The sequence below is a fragment of the Mytilus trossulus genome, chromosome 10 (assembly GCF_036588685.1).
Source record: "Mytilus trossulus isolate FHL-02 chromosome 10, PNRI_Mtr1.1.1.hap1, whole genome shotgun sequence".
In the NCBI taxonomy this organism is placed as follows: Eukaryota; Metazoa; Mollusca; class Bivalvia; order Mytilida; family Mytilidae; genus Mytilus; species Mytilus trossulus.
The window spans coordinates 21382569-21408939 of NC_086382.1; the positions used below are offsets into that span (position 1 = coordinate 21382569).

Below are 26371 nucleotides of genomic sequence, written 5' to 3' on the forward strand. Positions count from 1 at the left end.
CCATGGCTAACTGAAAAGTCTTTAAAAGATGTCATGAATGATGATGGTAAAATTGAGATTGGGAATGGGGAATGTGTCAAAGAGACAACAACCCGACCATAGAACAGACAACAGCATGCAGAAGGTCACCAATTGTCCTTCAATGCAGCGAGTAACTCCCTCACCTGGAGGCGTCCATCAGCTTGCCCCTAAACAAATATTTATACTAGTTCAGTGATAATGGACGTCATAAACTCCAAATTATACACAAGAAACTAAAATTAAAAATCATATAAGACCAACAAAGGCCAGAGGCGCCTGACATGGGATAGGCGCAAAAGTGCGGCAAGCCAAAATATGCAATCTTTAATGACCTGACAACAGTATTTGTTTACTTAAGTGTGAAAGTATCAAACAGGTGTCTAGCCAGATAACGGTAACTACAAGTTAAATCACAGCTATGTAGGTAAATTGAAAAATCAATACAAAAATGGAGAGATATGGGCACAAGCATGTATATTTTAAGTGATAAAGTAAAACTAAATGCGTGAAACTGCTTAATTCTATTCAAATAATCTTTTTATCATTATAAAATAATAAAATGACCTTTGATATAAGCTGTTTATTGACTTGACATTTTGAAGGGTCATACCCGATGAAGAGATAAGTATGAACTGTAAACTTGTTAATTACCCTGACCATACATGTACGGTTGGACCATATGAGTATATTCCCATACGGTCATGACCAATACATGTATGGTCCAAATACTCATTTGATCTGGAGGACCAGAACATAGGAATATCATTGAATGTATACACCAGTTTAGGTTTAAATTTGAAGAGGGTTCAGTGGCAAGAAAATTGTTTGAAAAAAGATTTGGTTTTTGTTTAGATATGACCTTTTAAAGAGTGCATATCACCATCTGGAAATATTAAAGGTTAAAACTTATTAAGGTTTCAGTTGGGTTTTCAAATATATAACAAAGTACTTTGTATTTAATGTTGTTCCTTTTGGTGTGCCAGTGCAGGTCATATTTTTAACAAAAAAAATTTACGACGTGAAAAAATACTGGAGAAATCAGGGTTTGAAGATAATAATGTGTCTTGATGATGGGCTTGGAGGTGGAAACAATTTCAATCAGCTGAAAGAACTAGCTTAATGTTTGGTATCCACAACAAAATATGACCTGGATAGGTTTGGTTTGTGATATTGAGTATATAGTGCACATATAGAAACTCAAAGATTGGTTGATGTTATCGGTAAAATACTTTTTGTTGTCGGGAAAAGGTAAAATTTTTCACAGTGCAAAGTTTGTTGCTGGAAATGTTGGCCACATTATATCAATGCAAGCTGTGTTCGGTAATTTGGTTAGGCTTAGAACTAGAGTACTGTATAACTGTATACTGTTAAGGGCAAGTTGGAGGAGCTCAGATACTGGTTGACTTCAGTAATATAGTTAAATGAGAAAGGTAATCGTCTGCATGAGTCAGATGTATGTGATTTTGTGGCGTTCACTGATGTCTCAGAAGTAGGTTTTGGGGGCTATAATGTACCCGTTGTAGATGTCATGAATGTAGGACAGAAAGTCACAGGACAAAAAGTCACGGACAAAAAGTCGCAATTCAGTTTTGAGCTTATTTTCTTTAACAAGAAAACACTTATCTTGAAAAAAAATTATTTTGATTTTTCTTAAAGTTTTATATATATATGAAGCAACTTTGTAATTGAAATTTATTCAATAAATATCAATAATGATCAAATAATTGTAGTGAAAACAACATTTTAAAGTGGCTTGGTGCTTAAATGAACTTCTTTTTGCCAATAAATATATATCCTTTGCATGATTAAAATTTAATACATTTTTATTTATCAAGGTTTATGAGCAATTTCCTTAACTTAAAAATGAATATATGCAATAAAAGAAAATATTTCAAAATATATTTAAACAATTGTCCAAAAAAAATTTGTGACTTTATGTCCTGTGACTTTCTGTCCATTGACCGATGTCATATGTGCAGATTCGGTCTGTGACTCGTTAGAAACTCTGACTGAGTGGCTCTAATATTACCAGGTAACAGTTAGAATACTCCAGTAGGTAATTTGGACAGTATTGGAAAATGGTAAGAGGTCAACATGGCTTAAGTTTGAAGCAGTATGCAAAACAGTGAAAAGCTCGTCAAGATGTTTAAAAAACCGTTGTTATTATGAATATATATAATAAGAATGTAACTAGTACAGTTTGAAATGGTAGCAAAAAATCGGAACTTTAAAATATTGCTTGTGAGCTTAATCTGTTAATTATTTATGTTCTGAGTACAATATAAAAACTAAACCACATTGGATTCCAAGAAAACAAAAATAAAATTCCCTATGGTCTGAGTAGATATTCAGATCGTGACGACCGGGACATGTGGGATATTAAGCAATCTGTATTTCAAACGTTAGATTAGTTATGGTGTAGACATACTATAGACAGATTTGCTACAAATTTTAACGCTAAATGTTCAATATTCAATTATAAGTGGAGGTGTAAGAATACAGAGGCAATTGATGCGTTTTCACAAATGCTGTTTGTAAGGTTATAAGAAAATTGCAGTTTGTAAGGTTATAAGAAAATTGTGAAGTGAAGAGGCAAATTGTTCTCGGGTGGTTCCATTCTGGAAATTCTTCACCTTATTGGTTGATGTTATATGATAGTTTCGGAAATTTGAAACATTTCATAGCAGACAAACATCATATAATGAACATTAGTCCTGTTGTTTCCGGAAGGGGAAATAATGGTAAATTTGGGAAATATATGCATTTTTTCTTTGATGGCATTTTACATGTTTAAAGATCAGATTTTATTGATTTTATTTTGTGTTTTGTACAGGGTCAAAGCTTGACCAGTTTACTACAGAAGCCGTGGAGGATAATGGTATCGGAGAGGATCATCCTTTACATGATTTGGTGGATAGTTTTTCGTCGAGACTCCTTGATGCCAGAAGTGACAGTACTGTTAGAAAATATGGTAATGCTTTTAAAAAATGGACAACATTTTCGCATGAACATAAATTGACCTATTTGCCAGCATCGCCTATTCATGTTTATTTATATGTAGTTCATTTGCTTGATTCAGGTGCTACATACAGTACAATCAATGTTTTTTTTTATTCTATTAAATGGGCTTATGACATGTCAGGTCTGTTAGATCCTACAGCGAATGCTATTGTAAAACAAATTTAGTTGAATCGGCCTAACGTCCTGCTGAAGCTCCAGTTGTAAAGAAAGATCCTGTGTCCAATGATAATTTGATAAGTTTATGTTCTATGTTTCTAGGGTCGAATGAGTTAACAGTAGTTAGGGATATTGCTATGATTTTACTGAGTTATAGTGCTTTTCCTAGATTTAATGAGTTGAGTAATCTGAAGTGTAACGACATTATTTTTTAAGATAAATATTTAATTGTAAAGTTTAAAAGAGGAAAACCGATCAATATAGAGCCGGAGATGAATTTTAGTTTCAAAAGTTCAATGAATGGCTCGTCCATTTGACATGTTATTAAAGTATATTTGTATGGCGCATTTAGATATTTTTTCAAATTAGTATTTGTTTCGTCCATAGTACAAACTTAGAAGAAATCTGGTTTAGTTCAGGTTAATAAACCGATCAGTTATAGCACAGCTAGAGAATGCATACTGAAGAGATTGAAATTAGTTGCAACGGAGTTAAATCTATGTTTGCACTCTTTGAGGTCTGGTGATGCCACTTCGGCGGCTAATTCTGACGTTAATGAATGGTGATTGAAGCGCCATGGTATATGGAAAAGCGATTCTAGCAAAGATGGCTATGTGGGCTTTGTGGCAGATTCTATTGAAAACAGGTTAAAAGTGTCTAAGCAATTAGTTTTCTGACTTATTAATGGGCAAGTTTGGTGTTGAGTATTATTTTCGTTTAATTTGAAATAAATGTTTTATACGCTAGCTATATTTTTTGTTTTCTATATACAAGCAGCAAGCATATATACATTTGTGTTTCAGTTGTCTTTTGATAAAAGTGGTGGTATGGAAAGAAAATAAGGTATATAGAAGACTTTAGCTGTCCAATCATCCTACTAAAGTTTGTTTTGACTTGATTCATAGGTTCAAGGAATTGTATATTTAAAAGGAATGGAAACGCGGCTCGAAATCAATCGGGACTATTGCAGAGCGATAATCCAAATATGACTCGGTAGGAAGTATGATGAATAATATAAAGAATCATGATAGATGCCCATTTCCTGTCATATATGTTGGTCACCTAAATTCACTGGATCATCTTGCTTATGAAGATATAAAGTAGAAAAAAAACCCAATTCAAGTATAAATACTATACCATTTAAAAGCCTTAGGTATTATTTAAATTATTTTTCGGACATGCGTCTCGACAACCATGAAAGGCAAAAGATAACCACAGTTTATATCATTACGAACTTCAAGATGAAACGTTATTCAAGAACTTTGGCTTATTTTTATGCTTCCAGTTAAATTTCTTTTTTTTATATAATTTTCCAAAATTTCAGTTGGAATTTTATTATTCTGTCAAAACGTATCATTCAATCTGGCAGTGTAGTAAGATTGTTTTTACACGCCCGTTTATGGTATACCATCCATCCGTCCGTCTGTCCGTCCGTTGTCAACATGTCGGACATTAACTCAAAAACGCTTCAACCAATTTGCCTTAAACTTTGGTGAATTGTTAATATATATATTGACATGAGCTCCCTTTCGATTTTTATAAATTTTCGAGTAATTTATTCAATACAAAAAGGGAGATTTTCAAGTTTTCGGACAAAAACTCATAAACGTTTGATCTGTGTTCCTGACATTTTGGTGAAAGGTTTATATCTATTGTTGTAAGCTCCCATTGATTTATTTTAGCTCAACTGTCCCGAAGAGCCAAGTGAGCTTTTCTCATCACTTGTCGTCCGTCGTCCGTCGTCGTTAACTTTTACAAAAATCTTCTCCTCTGAACCTACAGGGCAAAATTTAACCAAACTTGGTCACAATCATCACTAGGGTATCTAGTTTAAAAAATATGTCCGGTGACCCGGTCAACCTAACCAAGATGGCCGCCATGGCTAAAAATAGAACATAGGGGTAAAATGTAGATTTTGGCTTATAACTCTGAAACCAAAGCATTAAGAGCAAATCTGACATGGGGTAAAAGTGTTTATCAGGTCAAGATCTATCTGCCTGGAAATTTTCAGATGAATCAGACAACTGATTGTTGGGTTGCTGCCCCTGAATTGGTAACTTTAAGGAAATTTTGCCGTTTTTGGTTATTATCTTGAATATTATTATAGATAGAGATAAACAGTAAACAGCAATAATGTTCAGCAAAGTAAGACCTACAAATAAGTCAACATGACCAAAATGGTCAGTTGACCTCTTAAGGAGTTATTGCCCTTCATAGTCATTTTTACAAATTTTTCGTAGATTTTTGTAATCTTTTACAAAAATCTTCTCCTCTGAAACTATTGGGTCAAATTTAACCAAACTTAGCTACAATCATCATTAGGGTATATTGTTTAAAAAAATGTGTGCTGTGACCAAGCCAACCAATCAAGATGGCCGTCATTGCTAAAAATAGAACATAGGGGTAAATTGTAGATTTTGGCTTTTAACTCTGTAACCAAGGCATTTAGAGCAAATCTGACAGGGATTATATTGTTTATCAAGTCAATATCTATCTGCCCTGAAATTTTCAGATGAATTGGTCAACTGATTGTTGGGTTGCTGCCCCAAAATTGGTAATTTTTAAAGAAATTTTGCCGTTTTTGGTTATTATCTTGAATATTATTATAGATAGAGATAAACAGTAAACAGCAATAATGTTCAGCAAAGTAAGATCTACAAATAAGTCAACATGACCAAAATGGTCAGTTGACCTCTGAAGGAGTTATTGCCCTTCATAGTAATTTTTTACAAACTTTTCGTAGATTTTTTGTAATCTTTTACAAAAATCTTCTCCTCTGAAACTATTGGGTCAAATTTAACCAAACTTAGCTACAATCATCATTAGGGTATATTGTTTAAAAAAATGTGTGCTGTGACCAAGCCAACCAATCAAGATGGCCGTCATTGCTAAAAATAGAACATAGGGGTAAATTGTAGATTTTGGCTTATAACTCTGTAACCAAGGCATTTAGAGCAAATCTGACATGGGATTATATTGTTTATCAAGTCAATATCTATCTGCCCTGAAATTTTCAGATGAATTGGTCAACTGTTTGTTGGGTTGCTGTCCCAAAATTGGTAATTTTCAAAGAAATTTTGCCGTTTTTGGTTATTATCTTGAATATTATTATAGATAGAGATAAACTGTAACAACAATAATATTCAGCAAAGTAAGATCTAAAAATAAGTCAACATGACCAAAATAATCAGTTGACTTCTTAAGGAGTTATTGTCCATTATAGTCAGTTTTTAACAATTTTCACTAATTTGGTAAATTTTTGTAAATTTTTACAAAATATTTTCCTCTGTATCTAAAGGGTCAAGTTTAGAAAATTGTAAGTATCTTAAATATTATTATAGATAGAGATAAAATGTAAACAGCAATAATGTAAGTATTTTGGTTTCTTGTTCAACAGATTCTGCAGTTTGAATGTCAAATTCGAATTCCAATTTTTTTTTATACAGACTGTGTCCCCTTTCACAATCCCTGGAACCTTCCCCTGGATCCGCCACTGTGTGTGACTCATATCATTGTTTAAAACTTTACTAGAATAACAGAAATTTTGAAAGCTAGATTTATCAACAACACAGGATCTTAGAATTAATTTATATTGTTCAAAATATCAATTTACTATTAAAAGACGTTTTTTTCTCATAAAAAATAAAACAAAGAATATATGCTACATTTGATATTTTATTGCAAGTTTAGGGAAATATTTTATAAATACATATAATTGTGTCCCTTGTTATCAATTCATAGGATAAATCCAATATAAAGTATTGGTTCTGAATTGATATTTAAAAAAATATTATACTAAATATAAAAATATTACTTTACAAGAAAATCATACATGTGATGGACTGTGCAACTCAGATCAGGAGATTGGGAAATTTTGGTCAGGAGTTTAGGACTCAGATCAGGAGGGTTTTTATCAAGATAAATTTTGTCGTAAATGTATACCGTATGATGTAGATATTGTCTTTTAAAGTGATTTGTTTTCAAATTTCCATCAGAATGTAATGTTTATCATGTTTATAGTACCCTTGTTGCCTTTCTATTTGAATGATATCACTTCATTAATTTTTATTAGTGTAAAATATTTTGTTATATTTAGATGAATATAACAATATTGTAAAAGGATTTTTTTTTAATAAATCTGAATGTCAAGGCTATGCTCTTGAAGAATATAACTCATAAATATATGTACATAAATGTTTTGTTCTTTTTTTTTTCTTTTTTCTGTATGATGTATTGTAAAATCATTATGTTGATTTATGCCTTCAACCCATATGGGTGAAAATTCAATAAAGATTCTCAAAAATTAAAATTTAATCAGATTTTGCATATAATTTTCAATTTAATCCTTGAAAAGAGGTCAAGATTCCTAAAATAATTTATAAATTTATGTTTTTTTATTTATCCCAAAACATTTAAATTCATTTAATTACCATCCTTTTATGATTATTTGATTAAAAAATAATTAATTTATTTTCTTTTTACAATTTACATTTTTAGAGAAAAATAACTTAAAAAAACAGGACAAATCAAAGGGAAGTAACCATTTTTTCAACACACAAAAGTTTTTAATACACATGATACACAACGGCAGTTAGCAAGAGGTAAACATTGTTGATTACCAGTATGTTTGACACCGAAGCTGTCAAGTGAAGCCATATAATTACACATCTTCTTTGATTTACAGGTGAAATTTTAACTATAATGGGGACACACAAACTGCTTTGTATTTTCGGTTTACTCCTGGTTTGCTAACTTTTAATTCTACCAATTATTTATAGGTTACTGACCAATTTAGAACATATTCACACTTTCGAGTGACCTTACAAAACTATCCTTTCCCATTGTAATATTCAAACCTAAATAAGACTTCACTTTTTATAATGAACTAAATATAAAACATAGGTAATAATCATTTCAATGGATGAAATGAAATAGCACTGACATAGTTTATGAAGGATAAATTGTTTTCTTCTGCTTCAGGTAAAATTTAATACTTGTATATCTTTAGATTTTTTTAATTTTAAAAAGCAACACAATGCTTTGAAAATCCCCGTTTTGAAATTTGATTTTTTTTATAAATATGTAACTCTATTTATGAATATTTGAATTCAGACCATTCAACATTAAATGCTTACTTTTTATTGATAAATTTAAATGTATTGTGTTTCTCCGAAAACAATCCTTTGCTTTATATATCAGCAGTCGGGCATTGTGTTATTTTGAAAAAAAAAGAAAATAATTCCCTCAAATGTAAGGTATATGAATTAAATAAATATCATTTTATGTATCCTTACCAATTTTTTTTGGTTTTGTGTATTCTATATATGTGTTCCTTAGAAAATGCATGAAATTTTGCAAAATTTTTTTTTTTTAAATTTTAATCTTTGCTCTTTCATCTTTAATCAGTAGGCTATTTTCCCAAGGAAAATGCCTTAGGGGATTGAACACTTCGTTAGTGCAACGAGTTCACTTTCATCATTAACTGACAATGAAAAGTCATTCATGTATAGCATTTCATAGTGCATGGAAAACCATGTACTATGAAAATTAGAGGGCAAAAAACTGACTTTTCATTGGACGAGAAGGGGTGAGTATGTTCTAACTATTAGTAAAGAAAACAAAAAAGACAAAAGGTTTTATGAGCATACAATTGTATAGTCTGTTCCAACTTTGGGATATAGTTTGTAAGTGTTTTCTATATATTCAGTTGGTTTTTTTTGTATAAAAAATTATTAAAGAAATCAAATATTTGTACACAACAAATAAAAAAAAATTATATTCAGTTACAAAAGTGTCTTTATACATTCCACATTTCCATTCTCAATTTTATACTATATAGTTCATTAGTTTCTGAATGATTCTCATAATATAAATACATAAATACAAGATCTCTTTTATTGCAAACATATAGTTTAATAAATATTATCATTTTTATAAACGCATTGCATAAGGAAATGTGAAAAATGAGGAGAAATACAATCTTTTATATACACATCAAAGGTCACAAAACATTATATTTACAAAGTCACAATTTACAATAGTTCACTCCATTGTTCAGTTCAAATGGAGAGAATGGAATCATCGGCTGCGTCAGAGTAATCTACCACGTTGATGAGTCTGTGTTGGTATTGGTCTTTCAGTTGTTGGAGTCTGTTGTCTAAGATGTTTTATTGTTTTTTCTTAAGAAAATGCTAGCTTGGAAGCAGATTACTGTTCAAATTGTGTCATATTAATAGTTTGGCTACTGAACAGTTGCATTTATATTCTAGTTGTTAGAATTAATTGGATAGTTTTATATTAAATTTCAGAACAATGTGTTTTATTAAAATTAAAAAAAAATAAGTTGAATAAAGTCACAGATATTCAAATGAGATTTATTCTAATAAATTTTTAGTTTCATTCTTTTACTTTTTACTTATTTTTCAGAATGTACCAATAATTTAAACTATTTGACTGTTGATCAATTAGAATAATAATTCATTTAAAGGGCACATTATTTCCGATTTTTTTTATAAATAAAAATGCATTTGCACTTTCCTGCCAAAAATATATCAAATATAGAAAAGTTTTGCACATTTTCCTTGATTTAATGGCAGAATATAATATTCTTTTAAAAATTTACAGGTAAAATAAAAGGTAAAAAATATGACTACAATTCAGAAAGAAACTATAATTGTTAAAACAACAATTCCCTCTATGTTTACATATACATGTAATTAAAAGTGGGCAAACCAGGATGACACCGTATTTTCATATAATATAGATGAATATGATCAACATAGTTAATGAAAAATTTGATTAGCTAGCATTCTAAAAATTTAGAATGAAAAAAGCTAGATAACGATGAACAGGTTGGGAACAAATGATCACAAATCCTCTATACGTTGATTATTCCTAAGCTAAACAATAGATTGCATGTTTTGTCACTTTTTCAGAAAACTGATCATCCCAATTTTTAGTAAAGTGCAATAATTGATAATTGACTTGCCAACTATCCCGATTTTTCGTGGTATCATCCTGATTTTCATACCTCTACCCGAATCCCGATATCGGGATCATAAATCAGGTCAAAATCCTGATTTTCACAAAATATAACTGACACAATTATTGGTTTCCGATTTTATTTTTTTCTGGTCCATTCAAATGAATGTTTAATTTTACGTGGGGACATATAATGACAAGTTTAAGACCCTATGCTAATCAACAGTCACAACAGGTGTCATAATTTGTTGTTGCATGTAATTGGATTACCTGATGGGTCAACAATCCTCACTAATTAATATTTGCTGGGACTATTATACTTTCCTTTAGTATGATATACCCAGTGCCCACCCGGCCAGATATTTGTAAACAGAAATTTGGTCATACGGCCTTTCATATTTGATATTTTAAGTAGAAGAAATACCTTTTTATATTCTTAAAATGAAATTATTTTAATAATCATATATATTTTAACTAGTTTTATATAGAAATTGTTTGACAGTCTCTCATAATTCTTAATAGAATGTTACTTGTATTCTATATTTGTGTATTGTCTGTTTTATATTGTGTATATACTCTGTATGTTGTGTATATACTCTGTATGTACTGTATATTTATGTATTGCAAGTAGTGAGACTTTAATAAAATATTGAATCTGAATCTTTAATCAATTTATCATACGAGCACAATTTGCACCGTTTACCGTATGTGTAAGCCTACTCCGGTAAGAGCACCTCTGAATACAAAGAAAGATAACTCAAATTGTATCAATTTTCTCATTAAAACTGACTATATCAAAATCTGTATTCATTCAGGACATATAGGTTTAGGTTTCTTTGAGTCATGATCAAAAGGTAAGAATTTTAGGTCTTTGGAGGGGGGAAAAGGAGGTCTTCACTTTGTATCCTTTATTATTAATAGAATGCCACCTAAATTAATTATATTACATGACAAAATATACTTACTTTACATAAAACACGTATTTGTTGAATATTTGGAATTGTGTGGTTAATTTATTTAGCAGTTCCGATAGTTTTTCAGTCAGACGTTTTCGAAAATCAATGTATCTTGCAAAATCTTGTAAAGTCTAAGATTTTATCAATTTTATAGTGAAAAACTGATCATATTTGTTTCCCGTTAGATATACTGTTTCCAGATTTAATATGCGGCAGACATTACCCGTGAATGGGGATGAAGGCTGTAATTCAAACATGATAAAAAAGAAACAACGGAAATACTGTAACGTTTCTGATTTTGTTTCTGTTGTTAGGGATTTAGTTGTGAAGTTATTTAAGTTATGACGTCATATTCAATGTAAACAAAGAAACGCTGTTATCAGGTTACGATTTTTTCATACCAAACAATTATTAAAAAGGAATTGGTATTGAATTCCTTCCTATATTTTACTAAACTCATAAATATATATATTTTATTGAAAGTCTGAAATTTTTTTGAGTTCATTAGCAGAATCAAAACATTCGGGAAATTTTCCCGATCATTTTTTTAATTTGTTTCATTATTGATTTTTCTTCTGTAATAGGGGACTTCGTCCCCATAATATTCAAATTTTATTTCCCTGCCCCCTGATTTTTATGTTAAATGAAACAGATATAGCTTTTATGAGAAGAACTGCACATGCATACTAGAGATTATCTGACTATGCAAAGACCCCACTTCTCCTCCCCAACAAAAAAAGGTGCATGTTCTCTGTTTGGTATTTTTCTTAAAAAGTTTGTTCAATAGGATCTACTATTGATAGATCAATGATATTGTGTACAAAAATGCATTGCTATCACCAGTTAATATCTTTTGGTGCCAGTGACTTTAAATGAAATAGCAATTTACAATGTTAAGTTTTCTACTTAAGTTAGTTTGAAAAGAGCTACATGTGTTAGATCAAATTCAATGATATTTTGTATGAATTTGCTATACTGTCATTACATATCAGTTTGATGACTATTTTGAAGCCCTGTCCCCTACGTCATGGTCCAGTGACTTTGAAATTATTAGCATTTTTGAAATTTTTTAACGTTAATATAAAAAAGAAGATGTGGTATGATTGCCAATGAGACAGCTCTCCATAATAGACCAAAATGACACAGAAATTTACAACTATAAGTCACCATACAGCCTTCAACAATGAGCAAAGCCCATACCACATAGTCAGCTATAAAAGGCCCTGAAATGACCATGTAAAACAATTCATAAGAGAAACAATTTATCAAAGAAAATGTTAGTGCGGATGCGGCATCCGTGTACTTTGAACACATTCTTGTTACTTTCTAAATTAAGTTAACAGAGATTCAATTTAATTAGGTGACAACATCAGTGATAGATCTTCTATCTTATTTTCTGTGTAACGTTAGATTGAATTAATTTACAAGCACAAAACTGTTTTGAACACCAATTTGTATTGACTTATTTCAAATGTCAAAGTTCAAACTTCTGTACACATACATATGAAGGAAGTATTGTTAAAGGTTTAACTTAAATTTTACTCTTTATTGACATTACCGCGTTAATGTTATCACCTTATTTAATTGAAAATCTGTTTACTTAATCTAGAAAGTCTGTTATAATACATAATAATTATGGTTATTTTTGGCAATACTGTTAAATGCACCAGCAATACCAATTTCTTAAATGGTCATTTTTTGTACATGCAAAAAAAAAAACCACGACATAATATTAATCATGATAAAAAGGGCATAACATAATTTGTTCCTTATTTAACCAAAGGCTTCATCTTTAGCAACTATAATTGCACTTTGATATATTATTTTATTCAAATACATGAAGCATAAATATATTCTAGATACATATATAGATATAGCTATACATATGTCTGAACAAGTGAACCCTCTATGACAGAAAACACATATTATATTCATGATATATATATAGGTACTATGTCTACCCCAATCATATTAGCTCTCATTATGTAATTGTTCATCTAGCCTTTCTTTTATCATACTATGCATTTATAACATTTTGTCCTCGTTATTGTACATTGGTTGCATATGTATTTTTAGATGTTTAAAGATGACAAGAAGAAACAATTGGAGGAGGCTAATCGTGGTGTGAAAAACCAAAGGAAACAGAGACTGACGGACTTGACTGGGGATACTGGACCCATTTACAGTACAGAGTTCGACCTTGACATAGGTGATACTGACACCCTCAACAACAGTAACTCAAATAACATGGGGGATACTGACCTCCACACAAATATAAACAACAGTAACTCAAATAATATGGGGAATTCTGACCTCCACTCTAATGCAAATAACAGTAACTTGAACCTACTTGAAAAATCTGAATTGAAAACACTTGAAATATCTGAACTGAATATACTTGAAAAATCTGAATTGAATAAACCTGAAGTATCTGAACTGAATATACTTGAAATATCTGAATTGAATAAACTTGAAATATCTGAATTAAATAAACATGAACTATCTGATTTCAATCAAAACAGTAACAAAAACTGTGCGAAAGAATTGAATCAAAACAGTAACAATAACTGTGCAAAAGAATTGAATCAAAACAATAACAATAACCGTACAAAAGAAACTTGTCAAATACAAACCGATATTCTGTCAAATGAATCAAACAATAGTTATGCAAGAAAAGATTCTCATAGTAATATCCAAACTGATCTGTTGCAAGACCAAAATGAACAATCTAAAAATAATTTAGAAGAAGTATCAAACTATTCCAATTCTTTGAATGCAAAATTTCTGAAATTTGAAACTTTTGACCAATATGCCACAAAATTTGCTGATTAAAGCAGGGGAAACCAATGTACTTGTAATTGCTTAGTTTTCTTGTCACTTTCTACATCAAATTTTGATTCAAACACACTGAACCTGGATTACATTTTGAATAAAGGTGATGAAATTTACAGGAAGCATGTTCAAGAATTAACAACACAGGGATTATTTAAAAATATGCTTTTATTTTAAGTTTTGATGAAATTCCTGTCAAAATAGAAATTCCTGAAGGGATTTTTATAATTAACAAACAAAATATTCTGTTTGGTCTAGCTTTACAGTACCAAGAGTTGACTGGATTTCTCACATTACAAGAAGCAAGTCAAAATTGTATGAAGCAGTCTAACAAATTTCTTATATTGATTGGAGCCACATGTTCAGCAGTTTATTATTTTAATCGTACATACTATTTTTTTGACACTCATTCTCATTCAGAATGTACACTGAATAATCAATTAGATTCCTCTGGCAAAAGTATTTTGATTGGATTTGCTGACTTGCATGACCTCCTCAGTTACTTGTATGCTTTTTACACAAGTTTACAAATTGATTTAGACTCTCAATTTGAAATTTTACCTGCAAGTATCAGTAGTAAAGATACTGACAAAGATGTGACCAAGCAGATTAAGAATTATTTCGATGATCAGAAACTAAGGAACACAAAACAAACAAAAAGTTTCCTACCAGTATATTAAGGTAACCAAATTTGTATATATGAAAAACGAAATGCAAAATAGAAGAAAAAATAAAAAATTCAAGGAAAAAGAATTAAATGCAAAAAGATATTCCAGAAAAAATATAGAAAAACTAAAGCAGATACAAAAAAGTCTCAGAGAGATGATTCTGATATAAGACTGATAAAGAGACAAAGAGAACTTTCTTCTAAAAGAGAGGCTAGAAAGAACGAAGATTTAAAAAAAACAGACTTTGCTGCTAAAAGAGAGGCTAGAAAGAATGAAGATTTAAAAAAACAGAACTGGATGCTAAAAGAGAGGCTAGAAAGAATGAAGATTTCCAAAAAATGGAACTTGCTGCTAAAAGAGAGGCTAGAAAGAATAAAGATTTCAATAAAAGAGAACTTGCTGCTAAAAGAAAAGTTAGAAAGGATGGAAATTATAGAAGGGCTGAAGCAGAAAGTAAGAAGTCTCAAAGAGATAAGACAGATGGAAAGACAGATGGAAAGTCAAAGAGAACTTGCTTCTAAAAGAGAGGCTAGAAAGGATAAAAATTACGGAAGGGCTGAAGCAGAAAGTAAGAAGTCTCAAAGAGATAATTCTGATATAAGAAAGATGGAAAGACAAAGAGAAAGAATGAAGATTTCAAAAGAAACGAAACAGAAAAGAAAAAAAATTGCCAGACAGATGAAGACTACAGAAAACATGAGTCTGAACGAGACTTCCACAGAAAAAAGAATATAGGTCACATCCAGAAAATTTAGAAAATGAGCGTTTGAAGAAACAAAGTTTCTAGACAGAAAAACCTAGATATAGACAGATGTTATGAAAAGACAGTCAAAAGTACTAAAAGAAAAACATTGATTTTACAGATCACGAAAAAGACCTAAAAAAGAAAAGAACTCAGTGTATAACCCTTGATGCTTGCATAAGAAATTTTAAAACAAAAATAAATCAAGGTCCTACATATATATGTACTTCATATCATCAAACTTGGTTCTGTGAATCTGTAGTAAATTCTAAAACTGTCAAAACGAACACTCCTGCTAACATGACTCATTGCTTTACTAATTTTAAATCTGTACAGCAAATAGAATGGATATGCCACACTTGTCTAAATGCAATTAAAAGACAAAAAAAACTCGTTTTGCAATAGCAAATCAAATGGGATTTCCTCAAAAACCAAAAGAATTAAATTTGTATCCTTTAGAAGAGAGACTGTTATCATTAAGAATTCCTTTTATGTAGATTCGACAGTTGCCTAGAGGTGGACAGTTATCAGTTAAAGGCAATGTTGTAAATGTGCCTGTTGAAGTTCAACCTACAATAATTCTCTTCCACATACAATAGAGAAATCAGGTACAATATCAGTTAAATTGAAGAAAAAGCTTGAATTAAAAAAATGCGATTTTAGTGAAAATGTCAGACCATTTGCTGTCGTTTGTGCATTACATTATTGAATGAGAACAAGTGACTTGTACAAGTATTCTGGGATTGAAATAAATGATAATTGGATTACAGAAATAGCAAAAATAAATGAAGAAGAAACACAAAATGAAAACAAATAGTACAGAACAAGAGGATAACCAAGATGAAAATGATTCAGACGATGACTCCGATCATTTCAGTGAAGTAGATGAAAACGAAACACATGTTGGAAATACAGATACACTTTTAGATTACATTCCAGACGACAATCCGCCAAGTGATTCAGGTTTAACTTTTGCTCCTGGTGAAGGTCAACGACCAATTAGCCTCTATAGTGATCCTGATGCAGAGTACTTATCTTTTCCAACTATATTTTGTGGTAAAAAAAGGCCAGATAATAAGGACAGGTTTGTTTCTGTTCACTATACTGATATTGTTAAATGGGAACTAAGGTCCATGGATAGGAGAGTAGCACATTCTGTACCAAACATTTTTTTTAAGTTAAAGAAAATTCCGTTAAAAAACATAAGTGATAAGGTCAATCTTGCTCTGAGAAGGTGTCAATCAGAAGGAAAACAATGGACAACAAAAGATGTACTGAATCCTAACACTGTAAATGATCTTGTAAGATTGGATGAAGGTTATTATATCTTCAGAAGTTTAAGAAACTCTCCAGTATACCTTGAAAAGAGGAAAAAAGATTTGTTTGCAATGATTAGACATTTGGGTCTTCCAATGGGGTTTGGCTCTCTTTCATCTGCAGACACTAACTGGAAAGATTTGTTACGAATTCTTGGCAAATTAAATGATGGAAAAGAGTATACTGACAACGAATTGGAAGAAATGGATTGGAATCTAAACTTGTTCAAAAAGACCCTGTGACATGCTCTAGATATTTTAATTATCGTGTCCAACAGTTTATCAACTTGGTGTTGAAAAGTGATCATGATCCTATTGGAAAATTGACAGATTTTTTTTATAGGGTTGAATTTCAACAGAGAGGTTCACCACATATTCATATCTTGATCTGGATTGAAAATGCACCAGTATATGGAAGTGATTCAAATGAAGATGTTGTAGCATTTATTGATAAATATGTCTCCTGTTCACTTTAAGAAAATGACAGTTTAGTCAACGTGCAGAAAAAAAGGTCACCCAATTTGTCGTTTTGGTTTTCCCCTTCCACCTATGAAAGCAACAGTAATTTAAGAACCTTTGGGAGAAAATGATGACATAGAAAAATACAAGGCTATATATAAAGAAATACAAAACGAAATAAATACACTTTACAATTCTGAAGATATAGACTAGATGACATATGATATGTTTTTAGATGACGTGTTACAAACGAATGATGAAAATTACATTAAGACAAAAATAAATGAAGAAGAAAGACAAAATGAAAAAAATAGTACAGAACAAGAGGATAACCAAGATGAAAATGATTCAGACGATGACTCCGATCATTTCAGTGAAGTAGATGAAAATGAAACACATGTTGGAAATACAGATACACTGTTAGATTACATTCCAGACGACAATCCGCCAGGTGATTCAGGTTTAACTTTTGCTCCTGGTGAAGGTCAACGACCAATTAGCCTCTATAGTGATCCTGATGCAGAGTACTTATCTTTTCCAACTATATTTTGAAAATGACAGTTTAGTCAATTTGCAAGTTCATAAACATTCAAAAACGTGCAGAAAAAAAGGTCACCCAATTTGTCGTTTTGGTTTTCCCCTTCCACCTATGAAAGCAACAGTAATTCTAGAACCATTGGGAGAAAATGATGACATAGAAAAATACAAGGCTATATATAAAGAAATACAAAACGAAATTAATACACTTCACAATTCTGAAGATATAGACCGTTAGAAGCAACTTGAGTGGTCCAAAAGTTTTTCTCAAACAAAAACCATCTGAAGTGCGTGTTAATGGTTACATGAAAACTGTGTTGGTAGCCTGGCAAGCAAATCATGATTTACAGTTTGTTTTAGATGCATTTGCATGTACAGTGTATATTGTTTCATACATAAGTAAGTCACAAAAAGGTATGAGTGCATTACTAGACCAAGCAGCAAAAGAAGCACGACAGGGAAATTTAGACTTGAAGCATCAAGTAAGGCACATTGGGAATTACTTTTCAAATTCTGTTGAAACAAGCGCACAAGAAGCAACATACTTAACACTACAGATGCCTTAAACAAAAGCTACAAGACAAGTTGTATTCATTAACACATCTCCACGACACAAAAGAACTTTCCTCCTAAAGCAATCATCAGCCCTAGAAAAACTAGGCCCAGACTCTACTGAAATAGAATCAGACAATGATATTAAAAGCTACTCGCGTAGACCAAAACAACTGGAGAACTGGTGTCTAGCAGACTATGTATCTGAACTTGAATTGCAGTATCCTTAAACTTTAGAGTCCTCAGATCATGAATCAGAACAGCAGGACAATGAATCTGAAAGTGAAAATGAAGAGGCAAATACAGATGTTATAGAAGAAAACAATAAAAAAATTGACTTAACTCTGAAGAATGGTATTAGAATATACCAAAGAAAAACACCCAAAGTTATAAGATATGTAAAATACAATTACAAAACTGACTCTGAAAACTTCTACAGAGAACGCTTAATGTTATTTTATCCATGGAGAAATGAACTTTCAGATTTGCAATGTGGACATGAACCATTTGAAAAAATGTACTTGACTGGTGCAAGACTATTAGAAAAAAAGCCAAGCAAGATGAAGGTAAAGTAATAGATCTAGAGAAAGCTATAGAAGAGGCAGAAAATGATTGTAATGAGAATGATCAAATAGCACCTGCCACACAACAAGTAGAAATGGAAGATGCTGAAATAGGCCCAACAGAATCAGAACAGTATGTTCATTTCGATCCAGATAGACCAACAGAACATAGACTGTATGATATGTCCCGTGAAGTTGGAATAGAAGCAAGAACAGTAGAATTGACAAATCATGCCAGCAGAATAAGTGAGAGTGACTATTTTGCATTGATAAGATCCTTGAATAAAAAGCAGTGGGAATTTTTCAAACATGTTGTCACATGGGTTAAAAAAAACATGAACCATTTTATGTATTTTTGACAGGTGGAGCAGGATGTGGAAAATCTTTTGTTGTCAGAGCAATATTTCAAGCTTTACACAGACACTTTCTATTGAAGGTGAGGACCCTGACGATATTAGAATTCTTCTTTGTGCTCCTACTGGAAAGGCAGCTTACAATAGAAATGGTCTGACTATTCACAATGCTTTCCAGATACAACCAAATACACGACTTGACCAGTCACTGTCATGTGATGTTCTCAATACACTCAGAATGAAATACAGAAATTTGTCTCTGATATTGATTGATGAAATTTCAATGGTTGGAAACAAAATATTCTCTTTACTGGAGAGAAGGCTGAAAAAAATCAAGGGAAGCAACTGTTCATTCGGTGGCGTGAGTATCATAGCTATTGGTGACTTTTCCAACTCCAGCCTGTATTTGACAGCTGAATTTTCAATGATCTTAGCAAAGGATTAACAGCATAAGCCCCTAATTACTGTAAATTATTATTTTATTTTCATGAACTTACTGAAATAATGAGACAAAATGATGATTTAGAATTTGCTCTACTACTAACTAGGTTGAGACAAAATCAGCTGACTGAAAACGATTTTGCAGTTTTAAGCACAATAACTGTTTCAATCAGTGATCCAACATACAGAACTCATGCTACTCATTTGTTTGTTGAAAATGCTTTAGTGGATAATTTTAATTTGCAATACATATCTAAATTATGCTCACCAAAAGTTAAAGTTAAATCAGTTGACACAGTTTGTGGGGATTTACCAGCATCTGTAAAAACAAAATTATTAGCAATTGGGATGAAATATGATCTTACAGCTAATATTGAAGTCACTGATGGTCTTACAAATGGTTCAACTTGTGAACTTAAATTGATTGAGTGCAAAACTACATCTTTGAGACCAAGTACCATATGGGTTAAGTTTTAAGATGCCAGAATAGGTGCTAACAATAGAAAAAAATATCAACACTTGTACGGAAAAGATGTTGAAAAAACATGGACTCCAATGTTTGACATTAAAGGGTCATTTACTTATAAATATAAGACCTTTGAAAGAATTCAGTTTCCTCTTTGCCCAGCAGCCGGAAAAACAATTCATAAATCGCAAGGAGATACATTACACGAGGTTGTTGTTAGTCTAAAATCAAAACGTAAAGGGAAAATACCACATATTCACTATGTTGCACTAAGCAGAGTAACATATTTAACTTGATTACAGATATTATATCTTAATAAAAAAGCAATAGTTGTAGCAGATTGTGTTCGACAAGAATTACACAGACTAAGGACAAATGCAACTCTACAGTTGTGCTTTAAGCCATTGTATAACTTATCAAGTAACTATTTTAAAGTAGTTTTTTTTCACAACTCAAGGTCATTGCATGCTCCTTTTAATGATCTTAAATTAGACCCTAACATCTTGGATGCTGATGTTATTGGTATTGCTGAATCAAGACTTATTTCAACAGATGAAAATGATGATTTTCGTGTACCTGGTTTTGAACCACCAGTTCGATTAGACCAAAAGCAAACAAATTTTAATACAAGACCACCTCATGGATTGGTATTATATTATGGAAACGATTGTATTCTTCACAATACAGTCGTTTTCTCAACTCCATCTTTAGAGTTTGTTATAGCAGACATAATATCACCCAGCAAAGGTCTTTTTCAGGTGGTCTTTGTTTACAAAGCGCCAAACGGCAAATTGCAACAACTAAAAGATTCTTTCCTTGCAGACCTTCTTCCTGATGTGTATTCAAGACATCCAAAAATAATCATAATGGGAAACTTTAATATTGTTTTAAACAGTGGGAACACTTCTTTTATAAAGTTCATGAGAGATTCATTTTGCTGTTCACAAATTGTGTCTTAAGCTACTACATCTTATGGCACACTGTTGGACTTAATTTTCTTAAATTTTGATAGTAGGGTAAATTTTGAAACAGATGTTCTTGATTCCTATTGGGCAGATCATAAAGTAATATATGTAGCCATTGAAACACAATAATTTAGTGCAATGATTATTTTATATGCCGAAATCAGCTTTGTTTGATACAATGAAAATTAAACCCCCTGAAAAACATGACACATTTGCGGTTGCTAAAAATGCAACCTCAAATGTGCAGGAGTGGTTTCAAAGGAAAATGGGTTTCCACTCCAACATATTTGCCTTTTCATAGGTAGGAATAGAAATGAGTTGGCTTCAAGACTCTTGATATCCAGTTTTACCTGTAAAGAAGAAAGCTTCTTTACAAAGCTTTCTTCTTTATAGGTACACTGGATTAAGGATAGCAGAGGTGAGAAATTTGAAAGTGTGTTACTTTAACTTTCATAAAGCAGAAAGACCCTTGGTGATTGGTCAACCATTTTGCTATGGAAGAAGGGTAGGACTCCATTCATTTAAAGTTAGTAATGATTGGAGACATTAAATTTTAGCACCTCTACTACCTGAATGCACATAGTATCAGTGGAGAGTCGTGTGCACTTTGCATGTGAACACTCCTGGTATTTACTTGTTATATATATAGATGTAAAAAGGGAGTTTTGAAGACCACAGGTTCCATGCCACATTTCTCTTCCTACAAAATTATGAATTTTAACTTGCTGTTTGATGAACTATAATTAAATCATCAAAATGTTTATGTAATCCTTGCTGTCACTTTTAATTGTATAAAAAAACACTTATAATTATCAACATATATTCATTGTAATTTTTCATATAACGGTAGATTACTTGATACAATTTACAATACTTTTGTTCTCTATATAAATATATGATATACTAAACATTTATCATAATTAAATATGTACAGTTCACTCTTTGTAATGCCAAATTTATCTGTATATTTTTTTCATCTAATATTCATTGACTTTTCTGTGTAAAAAATGCTCTCATGTTCATATCATCAAACATATTAAATCAGTTTATGTACAAATACCACATATTTTATTATAATATAATTACTTGGAGTAATGCATAAATTCAAAATTTTGGATTTCTTAGGATTTCAATGATGTCTTATTATAGGTACAAGTTTATCAAAATGTGTAAATTATTAATTCATGCAAAGGGCTAAATGTGAAAAAAAACCCACAAATATTGCATTAAATTGTTGTTCTACTCATCTATGTGGTTACTTATACATTCAATAAATACGTAGAAGACATTTATAAGACAGAAATTAATGAACAATTCATGTAAACATTAGCTTCATAGTCATAGAAAAATACTGATGTGCCCTTTTGTACTAGCTAAGAAGTGGTTTTTACAACAAAACAAAAGCTGATCCCTCATTTCATGTGTAGTCATTACATTGAAGGGTTACTCTCATTCGAGGGATTGTTCCCAACCTTTTGAACAGTTTTCTTTCCTTGACCATCGTAAATGAAAAAGTTGAGACGTAATTTTATGCTTGAAACACGTGTGTCACTCAAACGACTTTACAGTAGACTCCCTACGCAATTACCTATATTAAAGTCAAAGGATAATTAAAGTTTTAAATCGGAGATTTTTCTTGCTTTTTAACATTTTTCGTCACAACAACAGCTTTCGTTTCTAAACTATCTTTATAAGGAGAGGAGACGTCAAAAGTTAGCTTCAAACATTTGCGTCGCAAAGTGGTAAATAAATTATATATGTGACATTTAACGGAAGCCATTTAACCATATCATTTTTTTCAAACAATACAATCAACACCTTTATTAATTAGTCCTTTGTTGTCGATAGCTATGAAATGCAATCAGCTGATTATTGATTTTCTGTCCAAATCTTAATGAGGTCAAGGTGAAATCCGAGTATTGTCTGATCGGGTAAAGTCCGAGAAACTCGAAAAAAAGTAAAAAAACAAGATGGAGGCAAACAAATCGTTATAAATATTCCTTTCGCCAAGTTCTTTCGCAAATGACGATTTGTTATCGCCACAATTATTATTTTTTCGCAAATTGCGAAAATGGCGACCGCCAGCGGAAACCCTGTTCATAGAGAAGAAATTTGTGAACATTTGCCAATTAGAGAAGAAAGGAGTAAGTTCGGTAAGAACCATATTTGGCCCCAATTATAAAGTTCATATTTACAAGAAAATAAATGTTTTAAGTTGCCCTAAAGACATGTTAGAAAGTTAAACAGAACTGTTTTTGTCAAAGTTTAATTCTAACACGTTGATTTTCACATCCAAACAAGGTCAAAATAAGGGATTTTGATGAAATTTGACAAAATCAGCTAGATTTCAACCAAATAAAGGACCAGGAAACATAGAGCGCAGGCGTCGACAAGCATAAAATTCAAATTAGACATGTGAAATGTCTTCACAAACATTATTTTAAAAGATCTTTGTTGTCGACGTATGCGCTCTATGTTTCCTGTCCAATAATCTATGGAAATTTACCCATTTTCATTGATTTTTTCGTGAAAAATCAATATGAGTACAACTTGTGACGTCATAATGAAACACAGAAACGTAAAATTTTCAACAAAATGGCTTATAGCATAGCTAGTCAATGTATTAGCTGTAATTTATCGTGATATTGGTTGATAAATCTGAATTTGAAATTTACGCTTAAAAAAAGGGCCATTTTAGGACCTTATCGAACATACTCCTTTGAGAACATTTAGGAGACTGTATTATGATAAGCCAATGTAAAGTAAATTCAGTAAACTAACTGCTGAAGAAAATTTACATTATACAGATGGTTTCAGTTGTAGTTATATTAACGTGATACAACAATAATTAAACGTATGGAATATACTCTTGAATATTGCATAAAAGCAAATCCACCACTACTGATATGAATAAAGTTTAAACAGTGATACTATGATATATAGAGAATATCATATGGCTTTTTCAATATCGCATCCGTGTCAACCCGAGACACCAATATAATCCCAAGAGCTCTGCTCGAAGGATTATATTGGTTGAGGGTTGATCCGGTGTGTGATATTGAAAAAGCCATATCATATACACTTTATTACAAATACATGTACCTCAAGTAGATGTTTTTTATGAGACATGACGTCATACAGATAAGGAGGTTTGAAATGACGTCATAAAGATTATAGGTTTGACATGACGTCATACAGATTAGGGATTAGATAAAGCCTTTGCAACAGTGACTGCAATCTATGATGTGACGTCATACAGATTAAGGGTGTAATAAAGCCTAAAGTTGTAACCGGGCTGAACTCGATATCATCACGGGTGGCTGATACAGCACGCTTGTCAATGATTGTATTACACATACAATTTATCTGTATTTACTACTAAGTATATAATAAAATTCAGTATACTATGAATAGAAAGGAAACAAACATGACAATTACTTTGACAGATATTTGTTATATGCTCAAGAGGAAATGAAGTCTATTTAGAATCTAGACTCTTAAGTTGAAATACTGTTGAAAATTCTCCTCCACAAGTCTTTACAAATTAACTTCAAGGCATTTTGAAGGTTAAGTTATGGAAACATAATCATATCACAATATAATCAGCGTGTTGCTTTTCATTTAAACTGTTTTTTTACTGTCATATTTTGACTTTGTTATAGAATGTAAACATTGTATAAGTGAACTGTTATAATGCACATTTTTTAACATATAAAAAAATATATAAGACAATGAATATTATAATGCATTATTTGAAGTATTTGATGTGTTCAAATTTTCATAATAAACAATTAAATTTGATGTCTTTTATTATTTGTCTCATCCCATTCATTTTTGAAATTGACAAGAACAAAACATCCAGTCAACAAGAGAAAAAAACAAGTCAGAAACAAAGTTAACATGGAAACAACTAAAAAATGACATATAAATAGCAGCTTAACACGTGTAAGATTGTCTCTATTTAAGCTAGCGAAGAACATAGTTCTATATGTCTACCTTCTTGTTCAATTCAAGTAATACTTATTCATTTTCAATCTTAATTTAAAGGTCAGGTCACCACTCATAAAAGATGACAATCTTGGGTCCAATAAAAAGATTGATACAGTTCTGTTGTCTGAGTCTCCAATATGATCAGTTACTTTGCTGTGACAACCAATTGAACAACTTATATATGATAAATATGTCAAAATCAATTAAAGTTTCCTTGATGATCCTTTACCATTAATCATATACAACAAATATATAAAAATGTATGTCCATGAGAGAAAAACACAATACTTGAAAAAGTGTGTTTTAGACTTCAAAACTGAAAATAATAAACTGGTTGAAAGTAGTTTAATCATAAGAAAGATTAGATTTTGATCCACAAAGTTTCCTTTAACAAAAAGTATTATTGTTACATTATTTCATGCATCAATTGTCAACAAAATCTAAGGTGAGCGACACTGGGTCCTTGGGCCCTCTAGTTTTATTTTTCGATTTTACGTTTCCGAGTTATTAGATTTTATTCATAAAAAAGGGGTGATTTTCAAATTTTCGGACAAACTCCCTTAAGTGCTGTGAGCAGTTTTCATTTAACTTTGGTGACGGATATATATCTATTAAGATACCCCCCCCCCTTTTTTGGATTTTTTTTATTCAATTTCTGATATGATACTGAGAAGAAATTAATCTTTATTACAGACTTATCATGCGCTCATGGCGCATTGTTTATTTAAATGTCGAAAAGTAGAAGAAACAAAGTGTCACCATTATATATCATTTTAAAGAAGAAACGTTTTCCTTCAATTTGGTCTCATTAACGAATGCTAAGTTTTACTGATATATTGGAAATGATTTTATTTCAAAACATACGGAAAAGTAGTGTGTGAAAAATTCACCACCTCACTATATTCTGGTACGGGTTAGATAACTCCTTCAAATAGACCAGGCAAAAAATACCATCCAAAAGACTAATTTTCTTTCTATAACATGATGTTGGTTTTACGAAAATGGTGATAGAAACAGATTTTCTATGATTTTTCGAAATCCCTTATTTATAGTTCACATTGACGCCATTTTGTTCTGTCAAGTTCCACACCAAACGAAGTATGAAAACACGAAAAAATATCACTTTGAAATTGACTGTCGTTTGCATACACGATTTGACTTTTAAGACTAAATCGGTATTTGATATTGCAGTTAACCATAACTAAGCGTTGCCGCAAATAACCATAAGACAGCAAACAGTTCCTTCCTTCTTTTTTTTCACACAAGGGAGTATAGTCTTGAGGTCGCAAAAGTTACCTAAGTGTTAAAAATACCAATGAATATGTGGATGTGGGAAAGTTCAATAACTGTTT

General features: G+C 31.4%; 1 protein-coding gene across 1 annotated transcript; it reads left to right on the forward strand.

Annotated features, from left to right (window-relative positions):
• The first annotated feature begins 33 nt into the window (after nt 1-33).
• On the forward strand, nt 34-15370 carry LOC134687745 (myb-like protein D). Its single transcript, XM_063548201.1, has 4 exons — nt 34-46; nt 2855-2979; nt 13212-13883; nt 14744-15370. Exons 1-4 carry the CDS (start codon nt 34-36, stop codon nt 15368-15370), a joined length of 1437 nt encoding a protein of 478 aa, XP_063404271.1.
• The last annotated feature ends 11001 nt before the right edge of the window (nt 15371-26371 follow it).